Source organism: Callorhinchus milii, unplaced genomic scaffold (genome assembly GCF_018977255.1).
Source record: "Callorhinchus milii isolate IMCB2004 unplaced genomic scaffold, IMCB_Cmil_1.0 Scaffold1, whole genome shotgun sequence".
NCBI lineage: Eukaryota > Metazoa > Chordata > Chondrichthyes > Chimaeriformes > Callorhinchidae > Callorhinchus > Callorhinchus milii.
This window is the reverse complement of record NW_024704742.1, coordinates 75,508,150-75,524,668: the sequence shown is the minus strand read 5'-3', so window position 1 is coordinate 75,524,668 and position 16,519 is coordinate 75,508,150. Positions and strand designations below refer to the sequence as shown.

General features: G+C 41.6%; 1 protein-coding gene across 2 annotated transcripts; it reads left to right on the top strand.

Moving 5' to 3' along the window:
- Positions 1–6,751: 6,751 nt before the first annotated feature.
- LOC103177667 (transcription factor jun-D) lies at positions 6,752–15,259 on the top strand. Of its 2 annotated transcripts, XR_487748.2 has the most exons (4): positions 6,752–7,088; positions 8,279–8,341; positions 10,413–11,242; positions 11,371–15,259. XR_487748.2 is itself a non-coding variant. In XM_007891943.2 (3 exons), exons 1-3 carry the CDS (start codon positions 6,830–6,832, stop codon positions 11,030–11,032), a joined length of 942 nt encoding a protein of 313 aa, XP_007890134.1. In that variant the 5' UTR covers positions 6,752–6,829; the 3' UTR covers positions 11,033–15,259. The 2 variants fall into 2 exon arrangements, 1 of the variants encoding a protein (XP_007890134.1); XM_007891943.2 differs by having other exon boundaries at positions 10,413–15,259.
- Positions 15,260–16,519: the final 1,260 nt, after the last annotated feature.

Sequence of the window (16,519 nt, the reverse complement as noted above, 5' to 3'; positions counted from 1 at the left end):
AAGCTAAGGATTGATATTTAAAGATTTTCTTCTTTCTGTATGATATTTTTCTGAATGGTCAATGAATGAGTAGGTATTGAGATGGTTCTAGATTGCAAGCTCTGTTGTAGTAATAATGCAGAGTTGCTTTGGGGATAAATTATCTAATTTAATAAGAACATAACATTTGTCACAAATTGGTTCTCTCTTCAACATGTTCATATTCCCTCTTGGTAACATCATCCGCAGACATGGGGTAACAGCCTTATAACACTCAAACAATCAAATAGAACACCTCTATTAAATCTCCCCATAACCTTCTCTGATCCTCTCATTTTCAAATCCCTTCATACCCTCCCACCTCCCTACCTATCCGATCTGCTTACCCCTCACTCCCCCACCTGTTGCCTCCGCTCGGCTGGCTCGGGCTTTCAGTTCATCCCTAGTGCCCTTCGCTCCACAATTAGTGGCCGTGCTTTCAGCCACTATGCCCCAAAGCTCTTCAACTCTCACCTTCAATCCCTCTGTCTTGCCCCCTCCCCAATTTCAAATCCCGCCTAAAGATCTTCCTTTTTGACCTTGCTTACGGTTACCTCCCCCTTCCCTCTCCCCCTGACTCGGGGTCAGACTCCACCACTGTCAATTGCTCAGAGTTCCCACCCTGTGTGAAAGGCACTATATAAATGCAAATTGTTTTTGTATTAAGTAGGGTAATCATTAGTTGATCACTAGACATCTGACAAGCATGGATTTGAGCCTTCACTACGTGGATAGTAGGTGCCAAGAACCATTTGTGAGACACTTGATGAGCAGTATAATTCAGCATGAAATGCATGAGAGCATTGCCACCATCCTGGACATTCAGCTGTTAGTTCCACCATTTGGAAGTGTGGAGTTTCAGCAGCAGCTGCTTTGTCTCTATCATTCAAGTTGGACTTTAAAGCAACATTAGTAACACAGTGCCGCTACTCTACTACTACTCTATGGAGTCCTGTAGCTCAGTGGTTAGAGCACTCGCTTTGCAAGCGAGAGACCTGAGTTCAATTCCAGGCACAGGGCGAAACCTTGGGCAAGTTTCCTTACTCCACACCCTAATAATAATCCCTCCAAAAAAACCCAAAACAATAATAAGTTGGTCATTTTCAATCTACGACTGTTTGTGGGACATTGCTGTGCGCAATTGGCTGCCGCGTTCGCCCACAAATATACAGTCAATTCACTTTACAGTGTGTTCTGTGAAGCGCTTTGGGACGTACTCCCGACGTGAAAAGCGCTATATCAAATGCAAGGATTATTATTATTATTACTGAATAAACTTAGTGAGTTTCATATATCTCTCAATGACACAAGGCCTACATTGTTTTCAACTACATATATTTATCATAAACGGTAGCTAATAAATAATAACAAGATAATATAATGATAAAAATACAATTACCATTATATTACATAAATATATATTTACCTCCCGACTGACTTGTTGCTTTCTACGCAAAGAGGTACAGTACTAATATAAATACTCATAATAATAGAATATATAATAACAGATACTAACATAAATACAGTAATATAACAAGATAATAATACTTGTGACAGGTATTAACATAAATTCTTATACAGTAAAATAAAGAACCATTGAATAATCCTTAGGTTTTTTTACCTTTTAAGTATTACTAAATAGGGGGACATTGGGGAAGGAAATTTCAAAGATTAACTTACCTTTCATCTGAAGATCTTCCTAACACAAAGCCATGCATGCACATTGCTGGGTTCTCTCCCAGCCCCTCGTCTGCGCTCTCACCTGGGACATTCTCCCTCGCACATATCCCGGCAGTGTAAAGAGTTGGCAATGAGCAAGGGAGTACAAAAAAGTCAGACCAGTTAAACATCAGCCAGGTGATAACCCTGATGCACCCCCCCGATACTCTCAGTGTGCCCCTCAGTTTGTTGGGACTTGAATTTATATGGCTGACACTCCAAAGCAATGCTGGGGGTGAACTCCATTGCTGGTGGTCCCATTCTTCAGGTGAGACATTAAACCAAGGGCCCATCTGCCTACTCAGGAGGACGTTAAAAATAAGAATCCTTACATTTGATGTAGCACATTTCATATGAGAAGGACATCGTAATAATAATACTTGCATTTCATATAGCACCTTATCACACCTCTGAGACGTCTCAAAGCGCTTCACTGATAATACTGCAAAGTTAATTGACTGTATATTTTGTGGCCGAATTGCAGGAGCCAAATGTGCACAGTGGTGTCCCACAAACAGTCGTGGATTGAGTGACAAAGTTATTTAAAACATTTTTAAGGCATTATTACCCCCAGAAAAGCAATCCGCCAATCGACTAACAACTGGATTCCTACTTACCGCTAGGTAAACAGGTGTGTGGAGTAAGGAAACTTGCCTAATGCTTCCCCTGGCCCAGGAGTCGAACCCACGTCCTCTCGCTTGCGAGGTGAGTGCTCTAACCAATACGCTACATGGCTCTGACATTTCAAAGCACTTCACAGAATTTACTATAAAGTAACGTGGCAGCCAATCTGCACACAGCAATATGAGTTTAAAGTCCCTATTGGAACTCTCACACATATTTTCTGGACCTGTTCAAAGGTCCACAACAACAACAAATTAAACTTATATAGCGCCCTTCACGTCGGAAAGACGGCCTTTTAGACTGGGATTTGGATCTGAAGGGGTTGAGGGCAGGTGGGGGTGAGGGTGGGAGAGTGGCCGAAGGCATGATCGGAGAGGAAGGCCTTTAGACGGGACTTGTAGGAGGCAAGAGAGGGAATAAAGTGGAGGGATTGTTGGATAGAGTTCCAGAGTGTGGGGGCTGAAATGCTGAATGCCCCACTGCCAATGTTGGTGAGGGAAGTGCTGGGCTGAAGCAGGCTGGTGTCAGAGGGAGTAGACAGGCTGAATTGGGGTTAGGAGGTCGGAGAGGTAGGGGTGAACAAGACGGTGGAGTGCTTTGAAGGTGATAACAAGGGTTTTGTACTCAATTATCTGAGGGATGGGAAGCCAGTGAAGCCGGGCAAGAACAGGGGCAATTGGTTCAGGGAGGCTGGTGAGGGAGAGGACACCAGGCTCCCCAAAGCTGTAGAGTTCTGAATAATCTGCAGCTTGTGGAGGGAAGAGTTGGGAAGTCCAGCAAGCAGACAGTTGGCAACTGAGACTCTGAGATCAAGGTCATCACTGGCCTTATGATTGACACTAGTTCTCTGCACTTCGTAATCTTCCCAAAGAAGGACTTGTGGCCTGCTGCTGTCGAGTTCTCTAGACAGATGGACTTTAGATTGAGCAGGTCTTTTATTTCAAAGACTGTTCCAGGACTGACTGCACTGAGAGTTAGAGGCGGCTCTGATTGATCCCATGTAACTGCCTTATCTAGGGTTCCAGCCAAGCTCCGACACTTAACAGACTTATTTCCTTAAGAAAGGTCCATAAGTACCAGATCTGAAGTTGACCAACGCAAGATACAAAATTTAATTTCTTTGGTCTGCAGAGTGTATAATGTTACCACAGTATACGATTGTAATTCTTCCGGCTCATTATTTTGTTTCTGAATCCTTTATCTTCAACAACAAGATGATTCATGTTTGGACTACCAGCTCCCTTAGCCACGGACAAGTTAACACATTCAGTGCTTCTGACATTGATCTAAGAATAATTCATAAGCTTGGCCTGTTTACTCTTATGATGTGACCAAATCAAACTTCAATGTTTTTGCACTCAATGGAACTGGTATTCATTGAATTAGACCAGGTTTCACTGAAGTGGCAATAACTCAGTGCTCAAACACTACACCAGTAAGAAAATACATTAAAAGTGCAGGATACACAAATTTCACAAATACACGTTTCGCCCACAAATATACAGTCAATTCACTTTACGGCATATTCTGTGAAGCACTTTGAGATGTCTAGAAGATGTGAAAAGCGCTATATCAAATGCAAGGATTATTATTATTATATATAGGCAACAAATAGTGTAAATTTGATTAATTGGGAATATAGAATAAAAGTGAATATGGAAAATACTTAGACGGGAAAATTAATTATTCCAAATATTTTATTTGTGATATTTAAAAAATGTACATTTTGTTTGAGATATATTATCATATCTAAGCGTTCCTTACATCTAACTTGCAATAATATTGTAAAACTGGGGCATTTTTAGCATCAGAGTATGGGATCTGAAACAGTTTGTGAACTCACTGGCCCTGATTGCAAAAAAAATTACCTGGTTGATATGTCAGTGCTGCAGACAGTTCATAAAGAAGTGGTGATACTGCCTCTGCAATGAGCTCTCTGTCCAATGGTTATTGTGCACAGGTACATCAATTTGGCTATTGTGAAAAGTCAAGTGTACAACTGATCGGGCTACTCAATCGGTCACAAACTTATTGTAGCATTCTTTAGTCCAGTTCCTGCTGTTTTGCTCAGTTATGTTAGCTTGGTTCAGTTGTTATCACTCCTGTCTGTGGATTCAAGCCCCTGTCAGGCTTTGACCTCATCATCTAAGCTAATGCTCCAAGACAGTGCTGAGGAATGCTAAACCGTTGTAGGTGGCATCTTTTGGAACAGGTTTGGTCTACCTATTCTGGTGGGTTTTATTCTGGTGAGACTATTTGAAAAGGAGGAAAGAGTCAGTGGCATAAGTACAATAGTGTAGTCGCACAAGTGCCGAAGAGGTAATTGGGACCCAACCCGTTAATGGTGGAATGACATGTTATCTCAGACCACATTTTGATATAATAATCCTTGCATTTGATATAGCGCTTTTCACGTCTTCTAGCTTCACAGAATATACTGTAAAGTGAATTGACTGTATATTTTGTGGGTGAAACGCAGCAGCCAATTGTGCACAGCAGTGTACCACAAACAGTCATGGATTGAGTGACCAATTTTTTTTTAGCGGAAACCGAGTAAGGAAACTTGTCCAACATTTCTCCTTGCCGGGAATGGAACCCAGGTCTCTCACTTGTAAGACAAGTGCACTTACCACTGAACTACAGGACTCAACAATATAACCGCATCAAGCATGCGCTTTGCCGGAAAGAGATAGTACACGAGGAGACAGATAATAAAGGTAAGCAAAATTTTGATTCTCCCCCCGGAGCTGTTACGCCACTGAAGGAAGTTTCTCCTAAGGGACACCAATCCTCCGAATAAAATTGGTCATTTATTGGTCATGGTTGTTTTTGTGGCCAGTTATGCACATTTTCCTAAAAATACACTTACAAAGATGTACAAAGAATGCACAGCACGGAAACAGGCCACTCAATCCAACCAATCAGGGCTGGTATTTATACTCAAGACGAGTCTCCACTCATTTCCTTATTCCCTCCCATTTGTGTGTCAGCCTGGCACAGTGGTAGCACTCTTGCCTCTGAGTCAGAGCTTTGTGGGTTCAATTCCCATGTCGGGACTTGGATAAGACGGATAAGACGTTAAACAGAGGTCCCGTCTAACCTGTTCAGGTAGATGTTAAAGATCCCCTGGCACTATTTGAAAAAAGAAGGGAATTTCTCCTGGTTTTCTGGCCAGCAAACCCCCAAATAAAATTGGTTATTCATTCATGGCTGTTTGTGGGACAGTCTGCTGTGTTTCACCCACAAAATATAGTCAATCCACATTATAGTATATTCTGTGAAGCACTTTGAGACATCTCAATGACATAAGGAAATAATAATCCATGCATTTGATATAGTGCCTAATCACGTCTTCGAGATGTCTCAAAGCGCTTCACAGAATATAGTGTAAAGTGAATTGTCTGTATATTGTGTAGGCAGAACGCAGCAGCCAATTGCGCACAGCAGTGTCGCACAAACAGTCGTGGATTGAAACGGTTCTATATCAAATGCATGGATTATTATTATTGTGCCCTTTTATTCTTCTCCCCCGTGTAACCACCTCTGCAGGCAGCAAATTCCGCAATAATAATAATGATAATCCTTGCATTTGATATAGCGCTTTTCACGTCGGGAGGACGTCCCAAAGCGCTTCACAGAACACACTGTAAAGTGAATTGACTGTATATTTGTGGGCGAACGCGGCAGCCAATTGCGCACAGCAATGTCCCACAAACAGTCGTAGATTGAAAATGACCAATTTATTATTGTTTTGTTTTGGAGGGATTATTATTAGGCTCTGTGTGGAGTAGGCAATCTCGCTACCCCTCTTTGTGAAACGGTTCCTCCTAAATTTTCTTTTTGATCCTCCAGTCACAATATTATTCTTGTGTCCCCGGGTACGGACCCCCCCCCCCGACCAGCGGAAACAGCCGGATCTGTGTAAAGCTATGCACTTAAATCCTAACCTGTGCACTGTGACAATAACTCCTTTTGGGAGAACTTTCCCACCGTATCCACTCTATTAAACAATACAAACTCTTATTCACTCCCTTCTTTAACAACAACAACAACACATGACTCTTGTGCTGCAGCGCCTGTCACATTAGGAGGGAAGCGTTTCCCTCCTCCTTCTCAGACCCTCTTCCTGCCCACGTGGGAGATCATGGCGACCGCCCGTCCAGCTCAGTGACGTCATTCTTATTTCGGGAAAGCGGCGAGTCGACCGACTCCTGCGCAGGCGCGGCCCGGCTCCAGGGAGGCGAGGGAAAGGAGGGGCGTTCACCTACGTCACCGTCACCAGGGGAAACGAGCGTATGAGTCACCCCCGTCGTAATAAGTCATCGGATCACGTGAGGTGGATGCGTCATTGTCGCGCGGTCCGCGCACCCTTCCCCCGCCCCACCGTCATTCCTCCCAACCGTCGCCGAGGAGACGTGCAGTCGAGCGGAGCGGTTGGTGCTTGTGACCGCGGCCTCGCCCTCGCCCTATGGAAGCGCCCTTCTACCACGATGAGGCTGTGAGTGCGGTCAGGCCCGGCAGCGGCTCCTATCCTCGCCACCCCAGGTCCCAGACTGACGAGAAGAGCGCGAGCAGCGGAGCAGCCGAGCCCCCGGAGCCCACCTTTCTCAGGCTGGCCTCTCCCGAACTGCATCGGCTCATGACGGCACAGGCCTCGGGCCGAGGCTCGGCGAGCGGCCGACTACAGGAAGAGGAGCAGGAGCGGCTGTCTCAGGGACTTGTCAAAGGTGACCCTCTCCTCTCCGCCGCCCGTGTTGTCGCCTCGCTGCCCCCTCCCCCCCTCCCCTCCCCCCGCTGGCGCCCGCCCGCCCGCACACCTGACCTGCCCGGTCTCTGATAGTACATATTTACTGTTGTTGATGCAGTAAATGTTTGCGTTATTTTTTGAATTCAACCAGAGGTGAGGTCCTCGCATTTCGTGTGATGGCAGCAATGTCCACCTCGGCATTGTGCTCGGGGTTCCCCCTCCCTCACACGCTGACATGTGAGTGAGCTCCACGCAGCCCCGAGCACCAACTGAAGCTCCCCCCCCCCCCCCCCCCCTCTGCTCTGACCCTCACTCCTAAATGATCAGATTCACCATTTAATATTTGTTTCTGAGGGGTGTCTCGGGAAACAAGATTAGTGTTTTTTTTGGGGGGGGGCGCTGCGTCTCTCGGAGCTCACACGTGGAGGCCGAGTCTGCTGGTCTCCACCTCGCACTCGCTCCTTCCCTCCCCTCTCGTTTGTGAACGCAAAAAAATCGCTGCATTAGTTCAGTTTGCACAACTGAGTTGATTCACACCTCTGGTGCCAGCTTCCTGGTTCCCCTCCTTTAAATTCCTGATCTCGCCCCTTTTTTTTTGTTTGTCCGTCTCCACTTCCCTATCTGGCTCGCTTAACGGCGGTCTGGGCACAAACTCAATTTGATTCACATCTTAATTTGGTGTAGTGTGTGTTTTTTTTTGTTTATTATTATTATTATAGGAATAGGACCTGCAAGGATTATGCAGTAATTTAAGAAAAGTGCTCCAAAGGCATTATTGTTAAGGGTAGTGATTGCATTTGTAGGCAAATGGCAGCCAGTATCTGATAAAGAATGTCCATAAACAAATTTGAAGTGAGTGAGTAATTTAACTGAAGGAATGTTGGCTGGTAGAAACTCTACATGAAAATTGTTATTGGATCTTTAATATCCACCAGAACGGGCAGATTGGACCCCAGTTTAAAGCCTCATGCAAAGGACAGCAGTTCCTTCCATGCTGTGCTTCCCCGATAATGCTCTAGAATCATCCCAGGCTGTGAACTTAAAGTCCCAAATTTCTTCCAGAAATCTCCCCCCAAAATGTACCTTCAACGAAAAATTCACAAAACACTGAAATGACTTGTAATTGCCGTGGAACCATAATTGTATTATTTTGTGCATTCCCTTTTGCAGGCAGAGGATTTGTACTGCAGTCAGGGAACAGGGAGCAAGAGGATGAACGCTCATGTTCCTATAGTAAGCAATCACACACTTAACTTCACCACTACTGTACTCAGTGTAACATTTTTTAAGTTTGTTTTTAACTCTTGAAGGTAATATTTAACCTGAAAACTAAACCAAAAACTGCAGAATATCTCATGAGTATTAGTTCAAGTTGATGGTGATGAAATAAGTTCATCAAATTTCGTTCTGTCTGTGTGTCATACTGGTTTCTAGAGCATTTTGATAGTCAGTGTTCTGTTATTCAGGACTAATATTGGTATGCAATACCACTATTGCAGTTAAGTTGTTTTAAGATGTACGTTTTTTTTAGTCCTGGGATTGAAATATTGTTCAGGGGTTTCTGTTGTAGTCACTAACTTCTCAACTAATGCCGTTGATGAATGTTCCAAGTGGGTGGCCGTATAAGAAATAAAGTAGGGATAGGTGACTCAAGGTATGTCCACCCGATGTATTAATTGGCTTAGGTTTGTATTAATGATTGTTTTTGGGACACTGCTGTGTGCAAATAGCTGCCACATTTCACCCACAAAATATACAGTTAATTAACTTCACAGTATGTTCTGTGAAGCGCTTTGAAACATCTCTAAAGATGTGATAAGACGCTATATCAAATGCAAAGATTATTATAGGTTATGAGTGATTATTTTAGAATTGCTAACATTTTCAAATCAGTGCTTCTTGGCAAACAAACTCGTAGTTGTCCTGCACATCTTTAAGCAGGTTCCCATAGTCCGTTATGTGATTGACAGAGGCCTTGAGGCAGATCCATTTTCTGCAAACTGCAATGGGAATGTTAAACTATACAGGTCTAGTCATATTCAATATGAGATAATGGAACAATGTTTGTAACATAACTTTGAAGATTCACTTTTAGAAATCCAATGGAAAACAAATTGGGCTAAGTTTCATTTTTAGCATGTAAACATTGAAAACTATCTGTAGCTTGAATTTGAGTAATGAGACAAAATATATGTAAGAGAGCTTGGAATAAAACAAAAGTGCATTTTACTGCCCAGGGTCAGTATTTGCATTGACAATGTAATCTTTTCAGGTTGCAAGGGAGAACTACACAGAATTAACGAACGTGGTAGCCAATTTGTGCACAGCAATGTATTACAAACAGCCATGAAATCATTGATTAATTTTGACCGGAGACTGTTGACCAGGGAAAAAACTGTTCTCTTTTCAAATTCTACCACTGGATCTTGTATATCCGCCTGAGCAGGCAGACAGGACTTTGTCTCATCCAAAGGAAGGCACCTCCCACAACACTACATTTGAGTGTCATGTCAGCCTGTACTATAACTTTAAAGTACTGATGTGGGGCTTGAATTGAATCCATTGTCTTCTGACTCAGAGGCAAGACTGCTACCAATTGAGCCAGGCTGACAACCTCAGTCCTTGCTAGACTCCACTGGCTCCCTGTCACAGAATGGATCTACTTTAAGATCCTCAAACTCTCCTACAAATCACTTTATGGTCTGGTATCTCCCTGCCTCTCTGCCCAGCTCACATTCCACTCTACTCACCTTACCCCCCCTGCACCCCGCTCGGCTGAGTTGGCCCTTCTGCGTGTCTCTCAACTTCTCTGATTTACCATTGGTGGCTGTGATTTCAGCCACGATGATCCACTGGAGCTGCTTCCTCAATTCCTCTACTTGGGCCCCTCTTTACCTGTCTTTTGATCACACCTGATCACTTTCTCTTTGACTGTCTACAGTCATCCTCTCCCCGTCTCCCTTTCTTGGGAAGGAAACAGGAACGCAGTAATAGAACATAAAGAATTATATAAGGAGGCACATTTGGACAATTGAGTGAATCACTGATCTTGGGAGGAATTGTGGAGATGGAATATCCAGCAAGGCAGTACCATTCTTGTCCAATAATTATCTGTTGACTTTAGAGGATATGAAGCAGAATTATGTGCTTTGGTCAGTGAGAGGCCTCTAGTGGAAGGGCATTTAAAGAGCTAGAAAATGTATATTTTTTAAATAAAATGCATAGATAAAATATGTTTTAAATTGTGGATCTTCTGTATTTTATTGATAACTTGGGACAACCCAGTAACTTTTTCATTTTAAAGCATTGCAGGATTTGCAGAAGCAGAACCAGCTCCTAATCCTATCAGGAACCACCTGCTCACCTCATACCTCAACATCAGTGTATCATGGGAATCTGCATCTGACCCAGGCAAGGGGAGGAGACTTACCTGTATATACAAACAACACCTACAACCCAAGCCTATCCAGTATGATTTCTGGAACTTATTCTTCTACTGCTACTATACCCTGTGCTGGCCGAACACTTGTTCAAGACCATCTCCCAGCCAGTGCACAACCTGGTTGCCCCAAACTCCAAGAACAACCCCAGATTGTGCCTGAAGTAGGTCCTGTGGGTGAATCTCCTCCACTCTCTCCAATAGATCTAGGCAATCAGGACCAAATCAAAGCTGAGAGGAAGCGATTGAGAAATCGCATTGCTGCATCCAACTGTCGAAGGAGGAAGCTGGAGCGTATTTCAAGATTGGAGAACAAAGTAAAGAGTCTGAAATCAGAAAACTCTGAATTGACCTCAACAGCCACTGTCTTGCGTGAACAAGTGGTACAGCTTAAACATAAAGTGATGAACCATGTCACTAATGGGTGTCAATTAGTGCTTACTACCTCTAGCCTCCTAAAACCAGAAGAAAATGCCAGATTTTAAATATACTTTAGGACAGACTGGTAGACGGTTAGATTCCATTGAGAGGTGCTGGGCATTGACTGAGGTTTGTGCCTAATTACCTGCTGAAATTTAGAGATTGAACAGCTGGCACAATATGTGAAGCACCTTGGGTTGATGGAATCGTTAATCTTGGAGGAGGGAAAAATCTTCAAGGAGACTGTTTACTGTGCCATTGGTGCCCATTTAGAGGTGTATATAATCAAAAATATCCTGCTTTCCATACTAGAATACTTTAAAATAAAAGTTTGAATTTGTAGACAACTGTCTATTTTGAATCTGCTGATGTCCTTCTAAATGCATTTCTATTTTCATTTCAGAACAATGCTGTAGACCAATGGGCATCTTAAAGAACAACAAAAATTTAAAAATTAGAAAGCACAAAGTTTAAGGATTGTCTTGTTTTTTTCAAAAAATAGTTCTAAAGATCTTCATGTTTGTGAAAAAGGCAGTTCAAGAAGGAAAGCTTTTTAAGCTCTCTCTAAATGCACTGGAAAGAAAGTTTTGAAGCATGGGTCTTCTCAAGATTTAAAATTTAGAGCACATACAAAGGAACTAATGTGAAAGATTGCACAAATGTTTTTGGCCTATTGATGTCAAACATGACCAAGAACTGGAGCTGAAGTTATTAACCAGTAATGTTAAATACATCCGTATGGACTAAATGTATTTTTTAAACATAAGAATTTTTTGTTTTAAGTTGAGCTTTCATTTTAGGGTGCGATATCGAGTACAGTACAATGATCGGTATCTGGGAGCAGTACTATGCTAGAGATGGTTAGTTGGTCTATTTCATTGCCCTATTACAATCAAGCAAATAGCTCAGCTGTTTTCTTTATTCAGTAAATGTATTGGTTGCAGTTGGGTGTTTTTTTTAAAAATAACAATAAAGCTTTAGGTAGCCTTCATGTTTTATATTTTAGAGCTAAGTACTTTATCTGTACAACCTTTTCAACCTGTGGGTGCAAGGCATGGCTGACTCATTCTTTATGGGGGCGGGGAAAGACACAACAATGACGTACATCCCTTTTAAGATGTGATGTTTGACATCATTTGTAATAACCACATAACCTTTTCCTCCCACATGCAATTGGTACCACTGTAAGGCATAAATTTTTTCCTTTTGGCAAAAATGGTTTATAGGTCAGTCGCATGATCTTTGGATCTCTTATAATTGCTCTATAATTTAAAGTTAGTTTTAGTATTTTTATATTAATGTATATTATGTATAAAAAAATTCTGGTTTTACTTGAGCTTTGGTGTAGATCAGTATTGTAGTACAGGTACAGTATTTAAGTTTTTTAAAAGTTTCTATCACTCTTGATTGTAAGCAGCACCTCAAATGATTCACTATTGTGTGTTCTGTAGTCCTGCTTTGTTCATAAGATCTAGTGAATGTGAGAAATATATTAGGATGCATGATTCGGGCATGATATGGATGCTTGCATGACCGTTGTTGGATTGTTTACTTAGAATGTGTGTTAGACTGCAAAGATGGCACTCTTTGGGGGGAAAAAAAAATTAAGAAAATCTGTTTCAGCATTCTCCATCCATATTGGTCAGTGAAGATGCTTCCCAATCAGCCAAAGAAGCCATGAAATGTTGATAGTTATAATAGTGGAGAAGATATAAACCAAGACGAGACTGACAATGCTGTATCAGTAACTCACTTGATGCTGTTCAGGATAAATTGATTCAGACCCTATTGGGATGTCCTGAATCAACAGGGGAATGTCGCCCTGTTAAGTGCCGATCTTAAGTGGAAGTACTGTGAATATGGTGACTGAAGGTTTAAGACCAAGGAAGTGAGGCATGTACACTGAACTAGAATCAGAAGAGCATTGGGCACAGGAATATTGTGAAGAAATCTTGTCAGAACAAGAATGTTAATGTTGATCTCAAGATGTTCTGGGAGCCAGTGGAGCTTCATGAGGATGGGTGTGCAGAGTGACATGGAGGAGAGAACACAGGCTGCAGAACCTCGATGAGTTGGAGACTCTTGAGGAGAGTTCTGGAGAAATCTGTTCTCGAGTCAAAAGCATGAATGTACTTCTAGTAACAGAGGGTGGGATAAAGATGTAAGTAGACATTCCAGAGATGGATTCCAGGGTGGGCCTGGTAATGAGCCTGACATGGCATTGAAGGACAGCTTGGGCGAACCTGAACACCAAGATTGTTGCACTGGCTGATTAAGGTTGATGAACACCCAGGCAGGTTATTGATGATAACCAAGCAAATGGCTTCAGTTTTACCAATTACAAGGAGGAATTAGGGCTCACTTAAACAATCGTGGAATCCTTTACCCCCTCTGGAGGCTGAGTGAAAGATTTTCACAAGGAAGACATGACGGCTAACAATAGGTAACAATATCCTGAATGTGGCTGTCTGCACCAAAAATGGACCTCACATCAGGATCTTGCAATATTCAATTTAAGTCCAAATGTGGATGGACTTTCTCTGTACAGCACTGGCGGTTGACTTGTCTAGCAAATACTACCAAGAAAATATCTTGGTATACTTCCAGGAAATGAACATAGCAGTTGCTCTATTTGATCCTGAATCTGGGTGACTGGTTCTTAGGGTCTGACCTGGCAAGGTTTATGTGTCTTCTAATTTTACTGATAATGATTCTTGCATTAACAGAACACTCAGCTTCATGTTGTGAGACTTGCAAACCAAGATTTGTTCAGGGAACTTTTATTTGGTGCGTGTGCATAGCCACGATTTCTTTCCATCTCGGGGGGGGGGGGGGGGTTCAGAAGGCCAGGGCAGAGGGGGAAATTCTGGTTACTTGAATATTGACCCTTAAACACCATGGTTTAAACATCCAGGAGTTGAGCAGGGCTTGTCCAAATTCACTTCCCACAGGAAAGATCAATTATCCCAGTTGTCTGGCGTCATCCTCTGCTCACACCAATCAAATCTTTCACTAATTGGTTATTCAGAAGAGCAGACTGTTGAATGAAGACCCTTAACCAACAGTAGTGGGTCCTCAAAATATCAGGTAAGCCATCTGCCACTAAGGCTTTGGAATGAAAAAGTGCATTTACACTATCCAACAGCTTAGACTATTTCCAGAATCTTCATTCTCCAATTAAAAGTTAATTTGGTAGGTTCATCCAGGCATCTGGAGACACTTGTACTCTACTCTCCTTTTAATGGTCATACGGCAGCGATGTTTAGAGGTTGCCTAGAAAAAGTAACTACTTTGTGGGGTAATCTTCATTTGTTGAATACAGAACATTATCAATCTTACCTGTTTATTTCTTCAGGCCCTTAGGTTGGGGGTGCACCAACATGCCTCTTTGGTTTCCATAGATTGCAGATAAAAGTATTGGTCTGTCTGCACATGCTGGTAGCTTACTATTTATGTTGATATTAATGGAATATTGGTTATTTTGTCTGCCAAGAATGTGTCAGCCATGTTGCAACCAAATGATGTTTGGTATATTCTCTACATTCAGAGAATGAGAAAGACCTTCAATGTTAGGCAGTCTTACTGAGGCAATAATTATCATGTTACTATTTTGAAAAAAGAGCCTTGCATTTGACATGACTTCTTTCAGGTTGGGAGGATATCTCAAACGTGTTGCAGGATTCACTATAAAGTATAGTGCTATATTTTGTTGATGAACATGGCAGCCAATTTCCACACAACATTGCATTTATATTGTGCCTCTCACAGCAGGAGGATGTCCCAAGGTGCTGGATAGTTGCATTTGAAGGGCGGAAGCCAAGGTGGGGGTGGGGGAAATCACTGATGACACAGTCAAAGAGGAAGGTATTGAGACTCACTTTGAAGGAGGTGAGGGAAGGGGTGAGGTGAAGGGTCTTGGGATGGAGTTGCAGAGAGTGGGTGTAACACAATGATATCCCACAAACAGACAAAATGAAATGACTTAATTTTTTTCAGAGAGTTTCTTGGCCAGAAAACAAGGAGACACTCCCTCTTGGGAAGCTCTTATGAACGTTTATTGGAAGTTCAAATGCTGCAAGTAGAAAGTAATTACTATGAATGTTTTTCAGACAAAACCAAAGAATTTATAATTTGGGAGTTGCCTTATACAGTAGTCTGATTAATACTAAAATTACCAAAAGGCCTTTGTAAATATGAGTCATGCAAATTGAGATTTGTGTTATATGGCATTTTTATACTTTTGAGTGACTGTATATAAAACAGGGGAAGAAATAAAGTTTTCTTAAAGGTTATATAGTCTGCTCATCAAATTGTGTGCTGTTTTTTGTTTAATAAAGCATTTACAGTTGGTCTTAAAATGCACTTATATTCATTGTTCTTCACAATTGTTTACAGTAATAAATAGTGAGAAATCTCATATTCCACAATAATTAATAAAATCTACAACTACAAAAATGGTGAATGTAATACAATTTGAATTCATCACTACCTTTGTTTTGAAAATAATTTGAGAGAAAATATAACTGATTACTAGTGATGGTTTTACAAGTTTTGGTTCAAATTTGCAGCATTTTTAAACACATTTTGTGTTCCCTATTTAAGGAATATTGTCAAAATATTTGTTAAATATCCTGCTCCATGACTTCAGAATAATGGAAGTACCCAAAACCAATTGCAATGGTCTCTGGCTTTCAATTTGAAATTCCATTTAGCATTGCCATGGAGACCTTTTAGTTGCTGTTTTACAGGATACTGATACATTAAGTTGTTTTTGTTTGGTCTCCAATGGGCACTAAATCTTCAAGAACCAGCATATAATATCTTTATACTCCACAACTGATATCTTAGTGGGACCCGCCTGTCTGAGTCACCGCTTTTGCTTTAGGCCTTGCTGAAATTCCTGCTTAACTCTTGAGTTGGCCTCGTGAATGTACTATACTTAACCATATTCCATACTCCATAAGAATTGAAGGTTGTAATTTAATGGGTTGTTGAAGTGACTCATTTAATTCAAGTCTCACTTTGTCCAGTGAACATGTTAATATGCAGGAATTTTGTTTGACTTGTTTTTTTTGGACGGGAAGTGTAGTTATTTCTTTACATTGATATAATTATTTTTGTGCTTAGTGGGTGGGAACATTTTAACCTGCTGATGAATTGATAAGAATGAGTATAAATTATATTGTCATCATACATGTCTATCATTCTGGCACACTAGAATGTTTACCAACTAAATCACTGAAGGATTTATTCAAATTCAACCTAATGGAACTACAGGAAAGTCCACATCAAGGCTCTCCCTACTCAATGGTAAGTTTGTTTTAAAACATCAATATAGAAACATTGATGTAAGTTGAATCAATATAGAAATTAATAACATCCCTATATTTTAGAGGACATAAATTGAAAATGGTACATTTGGGGCAGGGTTTCTGGAAAATAGCTTGTCAGCTTTTGATAAATATACTATACTTCGCCCACAAATATACAGTCAATTCACTTTACAGTGTATTCTGTGAAGCGCTTTGGGACGTCCTCCCGACGTGAAAAGC

Excerpts from the sequence above, each read along its gene's own strand:
- LOC103177667 (XM_007891943.2), top strand. The coding sequence starts at position 6,830 with ATGGAAGCGCCCTTCTACCACGATGAGGCTGTGAGTGCGGTCAGGCCC. Across the intron at positions 7,089-8,278 it reads GTCTCAGGGACTTGTCAAAG|GCAGAGGATTTGTACTGCAG; the intron begins GTGACCCTCTCC and ends TCCCTTTTGCAG. Across the intron at positions 8,342-10,412 it reads TGAACGCTCATGTTCCTATA|CATTGCAGGATTTGCAGAAG; the intron begins GTAAGCAATCAC and ends TTCATTTTAAAG.